This window comes from Nomascus leucogenys, chromosome 3 (genome assembly GCF_006542625.1).
Source record: "Nomascus leucogenys isolate Asia chromosome 3, Asia_NLE_v1, whole genome shotgun sequence".
Classification (NCBI taxonomy): domain Eukaryota; kingdom Metazoa; phylum Chordata; class Mammalia; order Primates; family Hylobatidae; genus Nomascus; species Nomascus leucogenys.
In genome coordinates, this window is record NC_044383.1 from 6,402,380 (window position 1) to 6,420,168 (window position 17,789).

General features: G+C 42.1%; 1 protein-coding gene across 2 annotated transcripts in view; it reads right to left on the minus strand.

Annotated features, from left to right (window-relative positions):
* Window positions 1-17,789, minus strand: part of DOCK1 (dedicator of cytokinesis 1) — a 544,856-nt gene that overhangs the window by 327,662 nt on the left and 199,405 nt on the right. For both annotated transcript variants that reach the window (XM_012505804.2, XM_003280960.2), the window contains exons 24-25: window positions 14,264-14,334; window positions 10,165-10,271 (exon numbers count right to left, since the gene is read on the minus strand). In XM_012505804.2, coding sequence (XP_012361258.1) covers window positions 10,165-10,271; window positions 14,264-14,334 — 178 coding nt within the window. The remainder of the gene's footprint in view (window positions 1-10,164; window positions 10,272-14,263; window positions 14,335-17,789) is intronic.

Here is a 17,789-nt window from a genome sequence, read left to right on the forward strand (position 1 = left end):
TAGTAATATTTAGAGAGAATTCAAGTTGCAGTGATGTTTTAGACAAAATACATTGCTAAAATTCATTTCATCAATTGCCTCATTTTTTAAAATGTGGCAACTAGAATATTTTTAATTACATACACGGCTCACATTCTATTTCTGCTGGACAGCACAGTCTCAGAGAATGCTAGAAAGCAGAAGTTAAAAAGACCTTGTATGTGACTTCTCATTTTTATGAACTGGCGTTTATTGTAAGCCGGGTCATGGCCACAGCTCTCTCCTATCAGACACCCCGTCACACGTACGTGACTCCAGGACCGCCAGTGCTTGTCAGTGCTGACTTAGGCTACAGTGACCTACAAGGAAGCTAGAATCAGCTAGCACAGCTATCCTGGTTTCCTCTGCCATGCACAGAGCTATAAAGGTAGCCAGGTGGGCCCAAGCTCCATGCAAATCAGCTGTGAGGATCACACCAGCCACCCTTTCACAGCCCTTCCCCAGTGTGATCCACAATGATTACAGACGGCAATAATTCAACATCTGTTCATCCTCAGCTGCAAGGGCTGAAGCCAGGATGATTAATGCTCTGGTAATGAGGGCAGAGTAAAAAATATTAATCTTTATAAAAGGTATTCAACAAGCATTATCAGCTTATAAATGTCCAAGCAGAATATCTGACCATAACCCCATTACAGCTGTACATTAAAGCAAGATGCAAATACAAGAATGAATTTGTCCATTGAAAACATTCATTTTTATGAACAGAGTAATGTACTTCTTAATTTTTAGTTTGGTCACATTAAATAAATGATCCATAAAGTGCATTTAATAACTCTGTGAGTGTTACACAGAACTGAGATCCAGAATAACACTTTTCATGAGAATTAAACAGTAAGAACCATATACACGGGGGTGTTTGCTATTCATCTTGTATAGTCAATTGTCTTACTTTCCAACCATCTAAGAATCCTGGACCCACAGGTTTCAACACGTTCAAGTGCTTTTCTCCCTCCATTCAAGTCTTCAAACAACGGAAATACAGAAGATGGTGCCAACACTGGAAGGAATCGTGGAGCCATCTACTTAGCTCCACACTTCACAGATGTGGGAACTGGGAGCTGAGCGAAGGGACCTTCAGGATTGCACCCCTACGCACCATCGGAGTCAGAATTATTAGATGTCTATTCTGGCCACGCGCGGTGGCTCACGCCTGTAATCCCAGCACTTCAGGAGGCTGAGTCAGGCGGATCATGAGGTCAGGAGATTGAGACCATCCTGGCTGACACAGTGAAACCCCATCTCTACTAAAAATACAAAAACAAAATTAGCCGGCTGCGGTGGCAGGCACCTGTAGTCCCAGCTACTCAGGAGGCTGAGGCAGGAGAATGGCGTGAACCCGGGAGACGGAGGTTGCAGTGAGCCAAGATTGCGCCACTGCACTCCAGCCTGGGTGACAAGAGTGAGACTCCGTCTCCAAAAAAAAAAAAAAAAAGATGCCTGATTCCTTAGCGGGAGCTCCGCAGGGTAAAGGATCCATGCAGGTACACGTGTGTGTAAACCTGTATGATTCAGGCATTTTTACATAACAGAGGCAAAGCAAATTTTTCAAGAATCATTTTAACCTAACAAGTCATGAAAGTTAGCAGTACCAGAGAATAATTCAACATCAGGTTACCCTTGGTAGGTCACTTTTCCTTTCTGCATGTTAGTTCCCTAGTCTGTAAAATGGAGTAAATACGAATGGCCTGTGCAGTGTTTCTATTCCAAGCTGCTGGGCAGTACCTTTTACGTGTTCTGACTGGAACAGGGCCACTGGGCAGAGGGCTGAAATTGTTAGAAATGCGGTAATCTGCAATTCACCCTTGAGGCATTCAGTATTACGGAATTTGAAATGAAAAGGTGACAGAGCAAGCAAAAGGGGGTTGGAAATTAGAAGGAGGGGGCACAGTAGCACGTGGACTATTGAACAACAGGAAAAAGAAGTTTGTCAAAGATATGTTTTCTGGACATCTGCACAAGGCTTGGTAAAAAAGCGAGCCATCCTTTAAAGGAAGGCAGTGGGGGAGCAGATATTTTGTATCTTTTACTTTGGAAAACTAAGGATTAAACTTCCATTATTCTGTTAGTAACAAGTTGCCAGAAGAAAGAAATGAAAGAAGAGCCAATGGAGAAAAATCGCAAATGAGTCCCATTTACTAGTAAATGAAAAAATTAGCAAGATGCAAGAAAAATGCCAGAAAACATGGTGTGGGAAGAACTGGTCAGGCAGGAAGTCTGTTCTCTAGGTGGAAGGGGGTACATCAAGGATGTGGCTTGTGTTAAGTTCAGAAAGAATTTACAGGGCTGTCAGTCTACAGGCAGGATCTTACCACATGGAGGATGAGAAAACCGAGACAGAATATACAGGGCTGTGGAATGGTGGGTATTTTTTAAACCAGGAGAATAAAGGTAGCAAAAAAACATAGGTCTTGGCCCATGTGGTCCTGCACAAACTCCCCTTCTGGTTGCTCTGAAAATAAAGTACGTATGTTAAAACCCTATATGGCGTTGCAGTTCATCTTAGCGGAAGGACTGTGCACCCAGGGAGGAGTTTATGCCCAAGAAAAGACAGAGGTCCTAAGCAGAACCTGGGAGACTGCAGGCTGACCTGGGGCTCTTCCCACTGTCCTAGTTACTGTAGACAGCATATCATGCAGTTACAGAAATCAGCTCCCAGGAGCTAGAAGAAATCATGTACTAAGGAGACTCAGGGATTTGCTTTCCTGGTGCCCAGTGTGCACATGACTAAATACAGGACAACCAACGCAGTCTCTTCTCAGATTGTTCTTCTTGCATTCAACATCCAGCAACAGGAACAGAAGCCCACCCAGAAGTGACAGCAGAACTCAACAGATGATGATAAAGTTTACACCAACTACACCATAAAGAACTGTTGGCACCACCAATTTGATCACAGATAAAAGTCCCCACACAGAAAGGAGAGAAAAACTATTAAAACTCCATGAACATATAAGCACAACACTGTATACTTTATACATTTAATTTATTTGTATGTTTATTTATTCACTTATTTGTATTTTGTCTTGTTCCATATGGCATTTGAAGTAAATTCAGTTTTCAGAATGCATTACTCATATGGTGGGTGTGAAACAGTTTAAGAAAAGAGTGGGCTGATAGATTTGTAAGAAGCCACCTCCTCAATCAGCACCACGGCGGTGGACAGCTCCTTACCAGGCTTCTTGCTGAACTCCCGTGTCCTTATCTGAGCACTGAGAAAATCACTCTTTTCCAACTCTACATTTTTAAGTAGATGACTCTGAAGACTCTCCAAGGAAGCAAACTCGCTAATCAATGGTCCTGAGCACACGGTAGATATTCAATGAATTATGATAGAATTGAAATGGATACAATTAAAAAACTGAAATTGAGTTCACCCTCCTACATTCAGTAAGTCATTTCTAAAATCCTGCAGTGTTTTAACAAATGGTCTTTTTAAAAACATATATAATTAAAGAAAGAGAATGATATACAGAATGAGGGATGAAAAAGGTGCAGTATTACAGATAAAAAGTTTTCTCGAGGCATGAAAAAAACAAGAGAAAATGATGTTTACATTCCACCATTATTTAAAAGAATCAGTCTTCAAGGTTCACAGCTGGTACCGTTCATTAGAAGTCGTCAGCACAACTATCTAATTAAAGTACTGCAGAATGCTATATGAGTGGTGCATTAAGTGACTGTGGCAAAAATTGACCCCAACCCCAATTTTTCCTTCTGCACAACATCTATCAAGTGAACAAAACTACTGCAGAGTAGCTCCAGGTTTAAGATCCCTTTCGATATATTTCCATTTTCCACAACAGTAAAGCTCAAGAGATTTTATTTTGTTTTTTTAATCAAAAATGCTTTTATCAAAATATTAACAAGGTATATTCTGGGTTTGTTTTAAACATGCAGCTTTTCTATAATCTAAGGCATAATAAGTTTATTAATAGGGTAATTTTTTGAGATATAAATTTCTATCATGGATCAAATCACAGTGATAATAGTGTAGAAATCTGACTTCAATATTTCCTAATAGCTAGTCCCAATAGGTGTCTGGGACTTTGCCCTCAGATTTCAAAGGGCTGCTGTAACTAATGCTTCCACCATTAAAAAGGAGAGTTTTACTCTGCTTGATAACTAGAAGAATCATTCACCTTGAAAATAAGAATAAGGAAAATAATTTAAACTCACCAGGCCTACACTTTCAAGAAGCTCTGTATTGCTCAAAAATGGAAGCCAATGAAGTGTCATGAACACTGTCTATAAAGAGCCTGTTTGCTATAGTGAAGGGAGGAGCCCCAGGAGGGCCAGGGTATGAGGGAACGGCCTCTTTCCCATTCCTACTCACTGCCAGAGACTAACCACCAGGAAAACAACAAACAAACAGAAAACTACACAGGGTGCCAAAGAATAGCAGGCTTGCAGAAAAGCAATCTATCTAGAGTATCCAACTATTTGCAAGACCAAAAAGGGGTAGTCTTACCACTAAACTTTACTCTCAAAATCTCATACTCCCATCCAAAACAAACTAAGTGAGGACAAAATGTAAGTACACCGTAAGCTCCAAAGAAAACCTGTCCATTGCTTTGGCCACTATAAAAATGGGAATATGGAAAAGTTGTATCTTGCAAGGCAAAGAAGTGACCCAGTGTTCATTGAAACAAGCTTCCCAAAGCTGTCAGATTCAGAAAGGGGCCAGTGTCAGATTCAGAAAGGGGCCAGTGGGTGAGAGAACATGTTCGAGGACTCTCACCTCCACTCAAAGTCTTCTTACAAGTATGACCAATACTCTTTACTAACTTAAAAGTCAACATTAGCTCAGGTTTTCATTTTATTCCAATTTCTATAACATTAACGTTACACATTTTTGTGAGCATAAATCCTAAACGTCAGTGTTCTAGTGTTTAATTACACTAAAACTTTTCGTTTCTATGAGATTAAAGATTTAATTTTCACAGCTTTTGTCAGCTATGTGGGCAACAATATAATCACATGGAAACAAAGCTACAAATGCACAAATGATGAAGCTTTGACTTTTCCTTCTCTTTGTATCTATCTTGCTTTGAAAACCTGCTCACTCCACACCACAGATTATATGCGAGAGTCATCTTTTGGTGAAGCACGTAATCTATTAACCAGCTTTCAAGTAGTCAAGTCACATGGTGAGACAAAGCTTAAAGCCATCACAGCCTATTGACTCTCACGCACACTGCCCATTCACTGACTCTCACGCACAGTATGCTAACACATCACAGGCCCTCCACCTCAGCAAAGGGGCAGGGGTGGGAATATCCAAGGTGGATGCCTCATCAGTATGGGGACCAGCTCCTCTGCACAGCCTCTTCTTAGGAACACTGTTTGCCCTGTGTACTACCACCATACATTTAAAATGACACAAATGGAATGCTGTGATGGCAGAGATTTGCCTCAAAATATCTGGGGGACGGGCATATAGATAAAAAAAGATGGATTGGCCAGGCGCGGTGGCTCATGCCTGTAACCCCAGCACTTTGGGAGGCCGAGGAGGGTGGATCACGAGGTCAAGAGATCAAGACCATCCTGGCCAACATGGTGAAATCCCGTCTCCACTAAAAATAGAAAAATTAGCTGAGCATAGTGGCACGCACCTATAGTCCCAGCTACTCAGGAGGCTGAGGCAGGAGAATCTCTTGAACCCAGGAGGCAGAGGTTGCAGTGAGCCGAGTTTGCGCCACTGCACTCTAGCCTGACAACAGAGCGAGACTCCATCTCAAAAAAAAAAAAAAAAAGATGGATCATGAGTTGATAATTTGTGGAGCTGAGTGATGAATACACTGGCATGCATTACGCTCTTCTCTCTGCCCTACTGTATATTTGAAATTTTCCTTGGTTTTAGCAAAAAGGTATCTTGAATGCATACATCTGAACTGCACCCTCCTCCTATTTCCAGAAAACAGAGGAATGATTAGATCAGATGCAAATAGAAGAGCATCTTGATTTTATAAAACTGCTCAGAGAAGACTCTTCACACCTCAAGTCTCTCACTCTTCTCCCTCTCCCTTTTCTCCTGATGTTACTCCTCCTCTAAGACCTCTCCTTTCTCCCCTACGATCAATTCATTCAAAGCTAAGACAAGGAAAGACTGCTAATTTCCCCATGTGAACCCAAACCTTCACCTCCCTTCAATCAAGTCAACTACACATGTGGGTAGCCAGTCCTGCTTCTTTCTCTGTACTGCCTCCTGGTTAGGAATACCCATAAGCATTTCATTCATTCAATAAATATCCATTACAGGCATGCTGAGGCCAGGCATGTGTTAGGTACCAGCAGAAGAGCAAAATCTGGATGAACAAGGCCCAGCTTGGAAAGCTCTCATCCTATGGAAGGCCCACAAATAAGCAAGTAAGAAATACAATGATTCCACATGGGGAGCATGCCATGAGGAGCCATGAGATGGCATGTAGGGGGGTATTTTAAGCAGGGTAATCGCAGGACTCTTGGAAGAAATACTCTGTGATGGTTAATTTTAAATGCCAAATGACTGCACCACGGATGCCTGGAGAGCTGGCTGAACATTATTTCTGAGTGTGTCTGTAAGGATGTTTCCCGCAGAGATTAGCATTGGGATTGGTGGACTGAGTCAAGCACATCCACCTTGCAGAGTGTGGGTGGCCATTATCTAATCCTTGAGGGCCTGGATAGAATAGAAGGGCAGAGGAAGGCTGAATGCTCTATGAGCAAATGGCTGCAGTGACGCAGGCCCGGTGTCCTCATTCAGGCCAGTCCCACACATAGCTGTCTTGCTTTGACAAGCCCAAAGACATGCCTCCTATGAAGCCCAACAAACTCAGCTGGATTCACCTACAGTTTCCATGTTCTCCAAGTGAGAGAAATGGGGAAAACAAGGCCAGAAACAACCAAGGCACTGTAAGGCCTGGCCTACTGGGACCCAGACCTGGCAATGAAAGACTTTTCTGCAGAGGAACAACACCAGTTTCAGAATTCACTGCCAGCCTCTTGCAAACAGATCCACTTGTCATTTTATCAGGCAAGATAAAATGTTTTAATGCAAAGCAACCAGTGGGTCTCTTTCAGTGAGTAAGGCAACACACAAGCTGAGAAGCAAAGACGGGAATCTCACTTCACCCAGGGAACCCCCATAAACAAACCTGGAGGACACATACAGTGACACATTCTGAACACATCCTCCAGAGGATGCTTACTAAGGGCAAGTGCATTCAGTGGCACATGCAGCTAAATCCAGTTATACCAAGTCCTAGAAATCTGCACACAAAGAGAGTTCATTTGACTGATTCCACTGGGATCAGGAAACAGGACAAAAACAACCACATTTGTATAAATTAACAAGAAACAGGAAAAAAGCATGAAAATCAGATTCAACACGTCTCATCAGAAAACAGTTTGGCTTTAAACTCTTATACCAAAGGTGGCACAGAATATTTTGCAAAAGTAATGACATCTTTTGTAAGAATGGAATAACTGGAAGATTTCTGGTGATAAATCTTTCCTGACCAGGAGGTAAGATGTCTGTTGGCTGCTCTGAACAAGCAGAGAGCTTGCAGATGAGAAAAACTGAGGTTGTTTTAAGAAAAACGCTTAAAACTCAAAGGCAGTAAATGGGACCATTTTCATATTGGTCAAAGCATTCTGAAATGCTTCTAGGCAACCACTAAGCATTTAGAAGTACATTTGAGCTGCCAATTACGGCTTAGACAACTTCTACTGATGGGGCAATTCTGGAGCTGCTTGTAAGACATGAATCTTCAGGCTAATTTTGGTTCATTTAGCCCACAATAATTTGGGATTCATATATTTCATACAATCTCATTTCCTACGTTGGGTACAACTTGCTTATACTAAGATCAAAATCCTAACTCCGTACTTAAAAAGATGATAGTAGGTTAATTATTTCAAAATATTACATTACCTGGTAATTCCATATTAAACAAAGCTAAGCATTTATTCACATCCTGCATACTTCCAAAAACAGGACTTCAAGCTGTCTAAGATAAAAGGCTTAGAGAACAAGAATGAAACGGAAATGGGGCATAGAAAAGAGGGAGAGAAACACAATTACAAACACCTAAGCTAACAAAATCATCGAATATAAACAGTAAGTTTCCTTCAAGCTTACTACGAGCTAAAAAAAAAGAGCAAGTTTTAATAGAGAAAAAATATCTGGGGTCAGGCTTGGTAGCTTACGCCTGTAATCCCAGCACTTTGGGAGGCCAAGGCGGGTGGATCATTTGAGGTCGGTAGTTTGAGACCAGCCTGACCAACATGGTGAAACCCTATCTCTACTAAAAATACAGAAATTAGCTAGATGTGGTGGGGGGGGCCTATAATCCCAGCTACTCAGGAGGCTGAGGCAGGAGAATCATTTGAACCCAGGAGGCAGAGGCTGCAGTGAGCTGAGAATGCGCCATTGCACTCCAGCCTCAGCAACAGCGCGAGACTACATCTCAAAAAATATATATATATAATTGAATCTTTCATGGCTTACATCCCTATTCAAATAAACTAAACGACATACAGAACAAAGTTTTGAAACAGAAATTTAAAAATATATGTAAATATATCCTGAAGAAGACCTTCGTTAAATCAACACTCAAGAAAAATCAAGCACAATTCATCGACAATTTACTGACAATTGTTATTCATGGACGGTTGACACTTATTGACAGCGGTTAATTTGATGAAGATACTGATGACGGTAGTGCTGGTGATGGAGTATGTCTCTGTGTGTGTCTTGGCATTGAATGGTTAGGAGCATCAGTAACCCACCTAATAAGACCCAGATATAAAATTTTCAGAGGATTTTACTTGCTGTGGTACAAAGCTTATTCACTGGAGGAGGAAACCCTAAGGCAGGGTCCCTGGTCATCACCTCTATCATCGGCCTTTCCTTAAGCCCCCTAGAGTCCCCAAGTCTTGGAAGACAACTGGTGAGTGCACGATTCAGTTTCCAGTGAGAAACTGAAATATGGACAGTCAGGAATAATAGCTCAATGGAGAGTCATGTGCTTTGAGTCCCAGATCATGGTGAGAACTGACTTTCTTTTATGAAAGTAAGAAATGGCTTCTGACTCAGAGAGAGGTCTACATGGAGGGGCTGCAGAAAGCCACCCACTTCTTGGTTTGATGTGTTTTTTTCTAGAGAAGAACACTCCCACCTAAATGAAGTCAACATTTTCTTTCAATATCAGCCTTAGCAATAAGTGTACACTCTGGTTCATTTTATAAGGTTAAGCCAAGAAAGAAGATTAAAATTCGCATCCCAGAAGGCACAAAGGACCAAACCATGCACAGAGTGTGTTCCGAACCCAGCCAGTAACTTAACAGGGACAGCCCAATTCTGGGATCCATGAAAGCACAGGAGAACTGAAAACAACACCAAGAATGAGGACAACAGAAAATGAATGGAGCAGCCAAATGTCCAGGCACAAATGGAATCGAATAAATCCATGCTTCTCAGTCAGAATGTCACTCAACAGACTTCACATTTGCCTCCAATAAATGAGGAAGTTTGTGGAATTATGCAGAGGTTTTAAGCTTTCAATAAAACTGCTTGACAAGGGTAAAATATTAATTCAATCTGTCCAAATAGAAAGAAAATGATTACTAAAAAGGGCAGGGAGATAACATAGGGAAATATAAAGTGTTCTGCAGGATAAATGAGTTGAAGAATCATTAAAATTCTTATTACTTTGAGTAGGATTTGAAGAAATGCTGTCAAAGAACGCAAAGTTCAGAATAAGATAAAACCATTACTCTCAGATTTAAAGAAAACTTGAATTCTTTTCCTTGCAATCATCACAACGGAGCGAAGTGATTGCCTCCCCAGGACAGACAATCACATATCTTAAAGGCTACAATCTATGCTGATTACCCTAGGACTTTGGTGTATACCTAAATTACAAACTATGAGCTTCTGCCTTCATTTCTCAATGATCTGTTACCTGCACTACATGTCAATTACCCTTCTCTTGTAAGGGCTAAATCTTCCTGTCTTGTAATACAGCAGTTTTAATTGGTTGCAACCTCCACTCCTTTTGTCAAGAGGAGGCAATTCAGAGGGTCAATGTCTTCAGAAAATAAATAATAGGACAAGTGAATAATTCTTGGGGTTCCACTCACCATGCTGTGTGAAGAGGTCACTGTGGACGATTTCGATCAAGCAGTAGAGTTTCTGGATGGTCAGCAACCCCATGGGAACATTGAGGATGAATTCAGTAAACATTTTGCTATGAGGAAAAACACAAGGGAAATAATTTTGAGACACACAGCAAAAGGATCCAATGCCGTTACAATACTGAGACATAAGGTCATCACATGGTCATTAATGTCACCAGCATGTTCAACACAGCCCCTCATGCACTATGGGGTCAATAACTCATTCCAAGAAATGATGTTTTGAAAGTGTTCGTTTTCACTTCACAACCACTAACATGCCTATAATCCAAAAGACAGACAATAACAAGTGTTGGTAAAGATATAATGAAATGAACAGTCACACCAAGCTGGTGGGAAGGTAACACAGCACAGCCACTTTGGAAAACAGGCATTTCCTCAAAATGTTAAACATAGTCACCATCCACTTCCAGGCATATACCACCTCCCCAAGAAAAAATGAAAACATATATCCACATGACAATTTGTCCATGAATTCAAGTGGCATTGTTCATTATACTGAAAAAGTAAAAACAATCCAGAAGTCCATCAATTGATGAATGGATGAACAAAATGCAGTATATCCACACAATTCATTTCCAAAAAGAAGGAGGCATTGATGCTAAAACGTGGAGAAACCTTGAAAATGTTATGCTAAGCAGAAGAAGCCAGTACAGAGGCCACATGTTGTATGATTCCAGCTCTATAAAATGCCCAGAAAACACAAATGTGTAGAGAGAGAAAATAGATTCGAGGTTACCTGGGACTGGCTAGGAAGGAAAAATGACCAGAAACGGACACCAGGATCTTGCTGGGGTTATAAAAATGTTCTAAAATTGGACTCTGGTGATCACTGCACATCTTCGTAAACATACTAAAAACTACCGAATTGAACCGTCTACAACAGGTGACTTTATAATTTGTAAATAATATCTCAATGAAGCAATTTTTTAAAAACATACTTTTACAAAAGGCTAACAGACCTATGAAGAAATTTTAGAAGAAGAGCTCTTGTTAGCAACTATATAAACACAAATTAAAATGGGCAGATACGGTTTCACCAGTCATACTGGCAAGGTTCTATAAAATGTTAATTCCCAGTACCAGCAATATTTTGGGAAAACAGACACCAACATATACTAGTAGAATGTTGGTTTTACCTTCTGGAGGGGGGCAACTAGATAAAATCTACTGTAAATCCTTTAAGAAAATACAATACCAAGTAATGCCATTTCTCTTTTTATCCTAATGATACAAAATAGGAGCAGAAACTACAATTAAGCTACAGGAAATTTTATCCTAGCATTGTATCATATACTTATTTTTAAAAAAACTTGAATACAACTCAACAGCCATCAGGTAGCGCAGTAGCTAGAGGCCTGTGCTCAAAAAGCCCAGTTGGCCTTGAACCACTGCCATTTACCAGCTGAATTATCATGGACAAGTTATTGAGGATAAAATTAGGCTAACAATAGAACCTATGTCATACCATTGTTGTAAAGATTAATGGACTAATACAAGTGCTTTGTGCAAAGCCTATTTTACATGGTGAAAGCACATAATAGATGCTGCGTCTATTGTTGCTGCTTAAAGATGCGCCAGCATGGGACGGAATCGACATGAAAGTTATTAACAATGATGATGCAGAAGATGCCTTCCTGGCATGGGAGAGGAAGAGAAGATGCCCTCATGGCATAGGAGAGGAAGATGTCTTAAGTGCAGGAGCTGATCACAAAGAATGGTGACTTTTTTTTTTTTTTTTTTTTTTTTTTTGAGACAGAGTCTTGCCCTGTCACCCACGCTGGAGTGCAATGCCGCGATCCAGGCTCACTGCAACTTCTGCCTCTGGGTTCAAACAATTCTCCTGCCTCAGCCTCCCGAGTAGCTGGGGTTATAGGCACCCGCCGTCATGCCCAGCTAATTTTTTGTGTCTTTAGTGGAGATGGAGTTTCACCACGCTGGCCAGGTTGGTCTCGAATCCCTGACCTCATGATCTGTCCCCCTCGGCCTCCCAAAGTGCTGGCATTACAGGCGTGAGTCACCATGCCTAACCAAAAAATGGTGATTTTTTTAAGTGTGTGTGTACGTATGTATGTAAGGGATCCGGCACTTTCTGATTCTTTTGGGTAGTGGACTTAAGTTTGAGTTACCCTGTTCTGTCATCTCTTCTGTTTATTAAAACATGAACCAATTTTCTAAATAGAAACAAATATGTATGTGATTTTCAATGTCATTTTAAAAAATCAGTGTAACAGGCATTAAGGAGGAACACAGGGATGCACAAATCACAGAGAGGCCAGCAGCAGCCTGCATTGGCCCTGGCCAAGCAGGTCTTCCCAGGATCTCCGAGCACACGGCTCAACCACACACTGTGAGCGTCGATGACACCCTCCATCGGTGAGGGGCTGATTTGTGTGTACAATGAGGACAGGCCCGGCTCAAGCACAAACTGAGGGCATCGACAACACCCGTCCACGGGTAAGGAGCTGATCTGTGTGCACCACGAGACAGGCCTGGAGTGTGGCCACAGCCCACACCAGCTGTAGCTTTCTCCGCTTCCTCTCAGTTTTTCAAGACCTGAGCTGCTAAAATATGAGAGAGCCCTGGAAGCACCTGCGCGGGGAGCGGGGGTTGTTAAAACCAAATGACCAGGCCCCACTGTGCAGTTTCTAATTCAGAAGGTCTGGGGAGGAAGCCAAAGTTCGGCTTTCTCTAACAAGTTCCCAAGGGCTGCCGGAGCTGCCATTTCGGGGCCTACTCTTGGAGAAGCACGTGCCAAGGAGAGGACTCTACAGCGTGCCAGGTGGGCAGACACCGCCCGTGAGCCCATGTTTTTCTCCTTTTCTCATGCAGAGCCTGCTAAGCTTATGACCAGCACTGTTAGTGCCCCGGGAGCAGAAAATACATGTTTCCCTGCAGGACACTAAATCCTAGGGAACATCAGATTCACAATGATTTGTAGGGGACAGCGCCTTCCAGAGAGCCTCTCGTCCTTCAATTCCAGGGCACGAGTGACCTATGGTAGACAAAAAGTACAGGAAGGATGACCATTTTTTATTCAGTTTCACCACTCAGTGGACAGATGGCCCTTTACTAATATTTAGGAGGGCTTCATTGGCCGGTAAAAAAATGGTGTCTTCACCCACAGGTAGTTTATTGTGTCAAATCAAAACCAAAACAAAAAGTAGTTGAGGATTGTGCTATTGAATGTCTGGGGTTTAAACGACTGTGCATCCCTGGGGTTGGAGCCGTGGCGCACATCTGTAATCCCAGTGCTTTGAAGGCAGAGGCGGGAGGGGCGCTTGAGGCCAAGAGTTTGAAACTGCAGTGAGCTATGATCGCACCACTGCACTACAGCCTGGGCAACAGAGTGAGACCCCTATCTCTTAAAAAATTAATTAAAAAGGCTGTGTATCCCATTTGCTCACAATGGCAGTGATACCAACAGAATGCAGTGATACCAACAGATTAGGAAACAAACAGGACACCTGGCCACTGAGAGGTGGCAAGTTAGGGAGAGAAAAGGAAGGATTTGGTGTCCAATCTTACTCCTTGGTCTGAAAGCCCAGTGACCAGCTTTCTCAAAGTTTGCTTGTGGGGTTTTCTAAAAATTATTTTCTTAGTAACTTCTGAGTCTTCTGCTTGAGGCTCAGGGCCCCTCCTAAAGAGGAGTTGCCTCTATTACAGAAGCAGAAGCTGGCACAGGAATATTAAAGCTCCTATGTCAGGATTTTTAGGTGCTGAAAACAAGAGCAAAACCAACAACCACATATTCAAATTCAAACCTCAAAGAATGCAAAATGCCAAATGGACATTATATACCAATGAGACTGTAAACAGTCTTCTTAAAAAAATACTGTGATAGTTGACTGGTGATACCTTTTCCATATAATGTCATGATTATCAAAGAGTCACAGACACCACCAGCAACACATGTTCCAGCATGATCCAGGGCACTGACATATGGAGACATGAGGCAGATCCCTGAGCATCCCATAAACTAAGTGCACAGAGAAGGAGGTCACACATGGCATGTGACAAGCATTCGCCCGGGCTGCATACTTACCTGAGCTCTTTGGGATCAAACACCAATTTCACATCGTTGACGATCGTTGGTAAGTATTTCAGTGCAGCCCCCTGCAAATCAAGAAATAAGAAGGCTGAGCAGCAGGCAGGTGAGGGAGTGTTCATACCAATTTGTAATCCTTATGAGAAGAACCGCAGAAATACTGAGAAGAGAAAGATCACTTCCAGATGAGGGGCTGACAGCTGACACGATGAAAATAGAGCAAAGAACAAAAGTCATCAGGCGCAGTGGCTCACACCTGTAATCCCAGCACTTTGGGAGGCTGAGGCAGGCAGATCGCTTCAGCTCGGGAGTTCGAGACCAGCCTGGGCAACACGGCGAAATTCCACCTTTACAAAAATATACAAAAAAAATTAGCCAGGCATTGGTGGCTTGCACCTGTATTCCCAGCTATTCAGGAGGCTGAGGCAGGAGGATCACTTGAGCCCAGGAAGTAAAGGTTGCAGTGAGCCGTGATCACAGCATGGCAATCCAGCCCCAGCAACAGAGCAAGATCCTGTCTCAAAAAAGAAAATGAATCTCTAACCTACAAAGAATGCTCAAAGAATGCTAACTTCTTAGAGGTTGTCTTTTTTTTTTTTTTTTTTTTTTTTTTTTTTTTGAGACAGAGTCTCGCTCTGTCGCCCAGGCTGGAGTGCAGTGGCGCAATCTCGGCTCACTGCAAGCTCCGCCTCCCGGGTTCACGCTATTCTCCTGCCTCAGCCTCTCCGAGTAGCTGGGACTACAGGCGCCCGCCACCACGCCCGGCTAATTCTTTTGTATTTTTAGTAGAGACAGGGTTTCACCGTGGTCTTGATCTCCTTACCTCGTGATCCGCCCGCCTCGGCCTCCCAAAGTGCTGGGATTACAAGCGTGAGCCACCCTGCCCGGCCAAGGTTGTCTTGACACATAATAAAATTATTATTAACAGAAGCCAACACTTACCAGCTGTGGCCTAAGTGTCTATACTGTGTGCTAAGCATGCATGTGATTTTCTCCTTTTACCCCTGCAGAGCTCTGTGAGGTTAAAGCAAAATGAAGACCTGTCCCCCTCAGAATAATCCTCTTCCATTAAATTCACTTCAACTCTTCTACATTCAATGATTAAAGTCAACTGTCTTTGTTTCATTCCAAAAATGTTTTCCTGTGTATCTGCATATATTTTAATTATGAATCATTTTGGGCCAGGCGCGGTGGCTCACGCTTGTAATCCCAGCACTTTGGGAGGCCGAGGCAGGCGGATCACGAGGTCAGGAGATCGAGACCACGGTGAAACCCTGTCTCTACTAAAAATACAAAAAATTAGCCGGGCGCGGTGGCGGGTGCCTGTAGTCCCAGCTACTCGGAGAGGCTGAGGCAGGAGAATGGCGTGAACCCAGGAGGTGGAGCTTGCAGTGAGCCGAGATTGTGCCACTGCACTCCAGCCTAGGTGACAGAGCGAGACTCCGTCTCAAGAAAAAAAAAAAAAAAAAAAATCATTTTGTTCCTTAGTAATGTATCTTCTAGAAAACAAACACCCTCAAAAAACAGAGTAATGATATTGATAGATCCTGTCATGCTACACACTGTGCTAGGATCCTTGTATATTTGATCTTTAGTTCTTACAGACCTCCTGTATTAGTCCATTTTCATCCTACTATGAAGAAATACCTGAGACTGGGTAATTTATAAAGGAAAGAGGTTTAATAGACTCACAGTTTCACATGGCTGGGAAAGCCTCATAATCATGGTGGGAGGTGAAGGAGGAGCAAAAGCACATCTTACATGGCAGCAGGCAACAAAGTTTGTGCAAGGGAATTGCGCCTTATAAAACCATCAGATCTCAGGAGCCTTATAAAACCATCAGATCTCAGGAGCCTTATTCACCATCATGAGAACAGCACAGGAAAAACCCGCACTCATGATTCAATTACCTCCCACGGGGCCCCTCCCACAACACATGGAGATTATCAGAGCTACAATTCAAGATGAGATTTGGGTGGGGACACAGCCAAACCATATCACCTCCTATTAGAAGGTAGCTGAGTAGGAAGGAGGAAAAAACCGACAATGGAGACATTAATTACTTTGTCCCTGTTCACAAAGCTAGTACTGAACTAAGCTAGAATTAAATTCAGTCAGGGGAAAGTCAGAGCCTGAGTCCCTTTGCTCTCTTCTGTTGGGAAAAGTTGCTAGATTTTAAGTGATCTGACTCTGGCTCTGCCACCTTCTCCCTGTGTCTTTAAGTAAGAGGGGAAAATAACATTCACGCCAGATACTTCAAGGAATCGCATTAAAGCTCAAAATCAAATTGGAAAATGAATAGGGTAACACTTTGAACACTGGAAAATACTATGCAATTACAGAAACAATTTTTACAATTGTTCTCCAAAAGCAAGTAGGCAGAAACTCACTTTAAAAGTATTCCCCTGAACATATACAGACGGTTGATGGATTTGTAACAAAGGTACACAGTACCATGGGCAAATAAATAAACTTCATGCCCTACTCTCTCACACTGTACAAAACTCAACTTTAAATAGATCACAGATCTTAAATGTAGAACTTCAAAAACTGTAAAACTTTTGGAAGAAAATACGTGTGAGTTTGGGCTAAGCAAAGATTTCTTAGATATGATACAAATAGCACAATGTGTAAAAGAAAAAATTGATAAATTGGACTTCATCAAAATAAAGAATTTCTGCTCTTTGAAAGGTACTACTGAGATAACAAAAGAGGAACTACACAGGGAGAAAATGACTGGAGATCATATATCTGCTAAAGATTAGTACCCAGAATACAAAAAGAACCCTTGAAACTCAATAATGAGAAAACAATCTTCTCCTCCCTGCAAAATGGGCAAAAGAGATGAAGAGACAATGCTCCAAAGAAGATAGATGGATGGCAAATAAGTACTTGAAAAGATGCTCAGCACCATGACTCAACAGGCAAATGCAACTTAAAATGACAATAAGATACAAGCAACATCTATAAGAATCATGAAAACAAAACAGAATTCCTACAACGTGCTCTTTGTGTAACACTGCTAGTCTGAATGCAAAAATAGTTCAGCAACTTTAGAAGAGAGTTCAGCAGTTTCTCATAGGAAAACACTCATAATACGTAGCACCCAGCCATGTACTCCTGGCTACCTCCTCAAAGGAAGTGAAAACCTACATTCACAAAAACTGAAGGCATCCTCGTAAGGTTAACAAGAACTCTGGACAGCAATACAGTGATAATTAAGCACGGAACAGGCTGCACTTTGGCACACTTCCTCGTCATCCAAAGTCACGCAGCACTAGATACTGGTCATCAGCATCCCCAACGTTCCTGCAGATAGGATTTCTGACATTAGAATCCTAAGTCTTTTGTTTAAGAATTGCTTAAGGTGTTTCTCAGATCCTGAATTCCAGGGAAACTGCTGGTGCCAACTGGTTTGAAAACCCCCCAGCCAGGAAAGGAATCAGCAATACAATGCAGTTTCTTCATCTCCCTGTCCCTTCACCCCACACTCTTCAACCCACTTAGGCCTGCTCCAAAAACC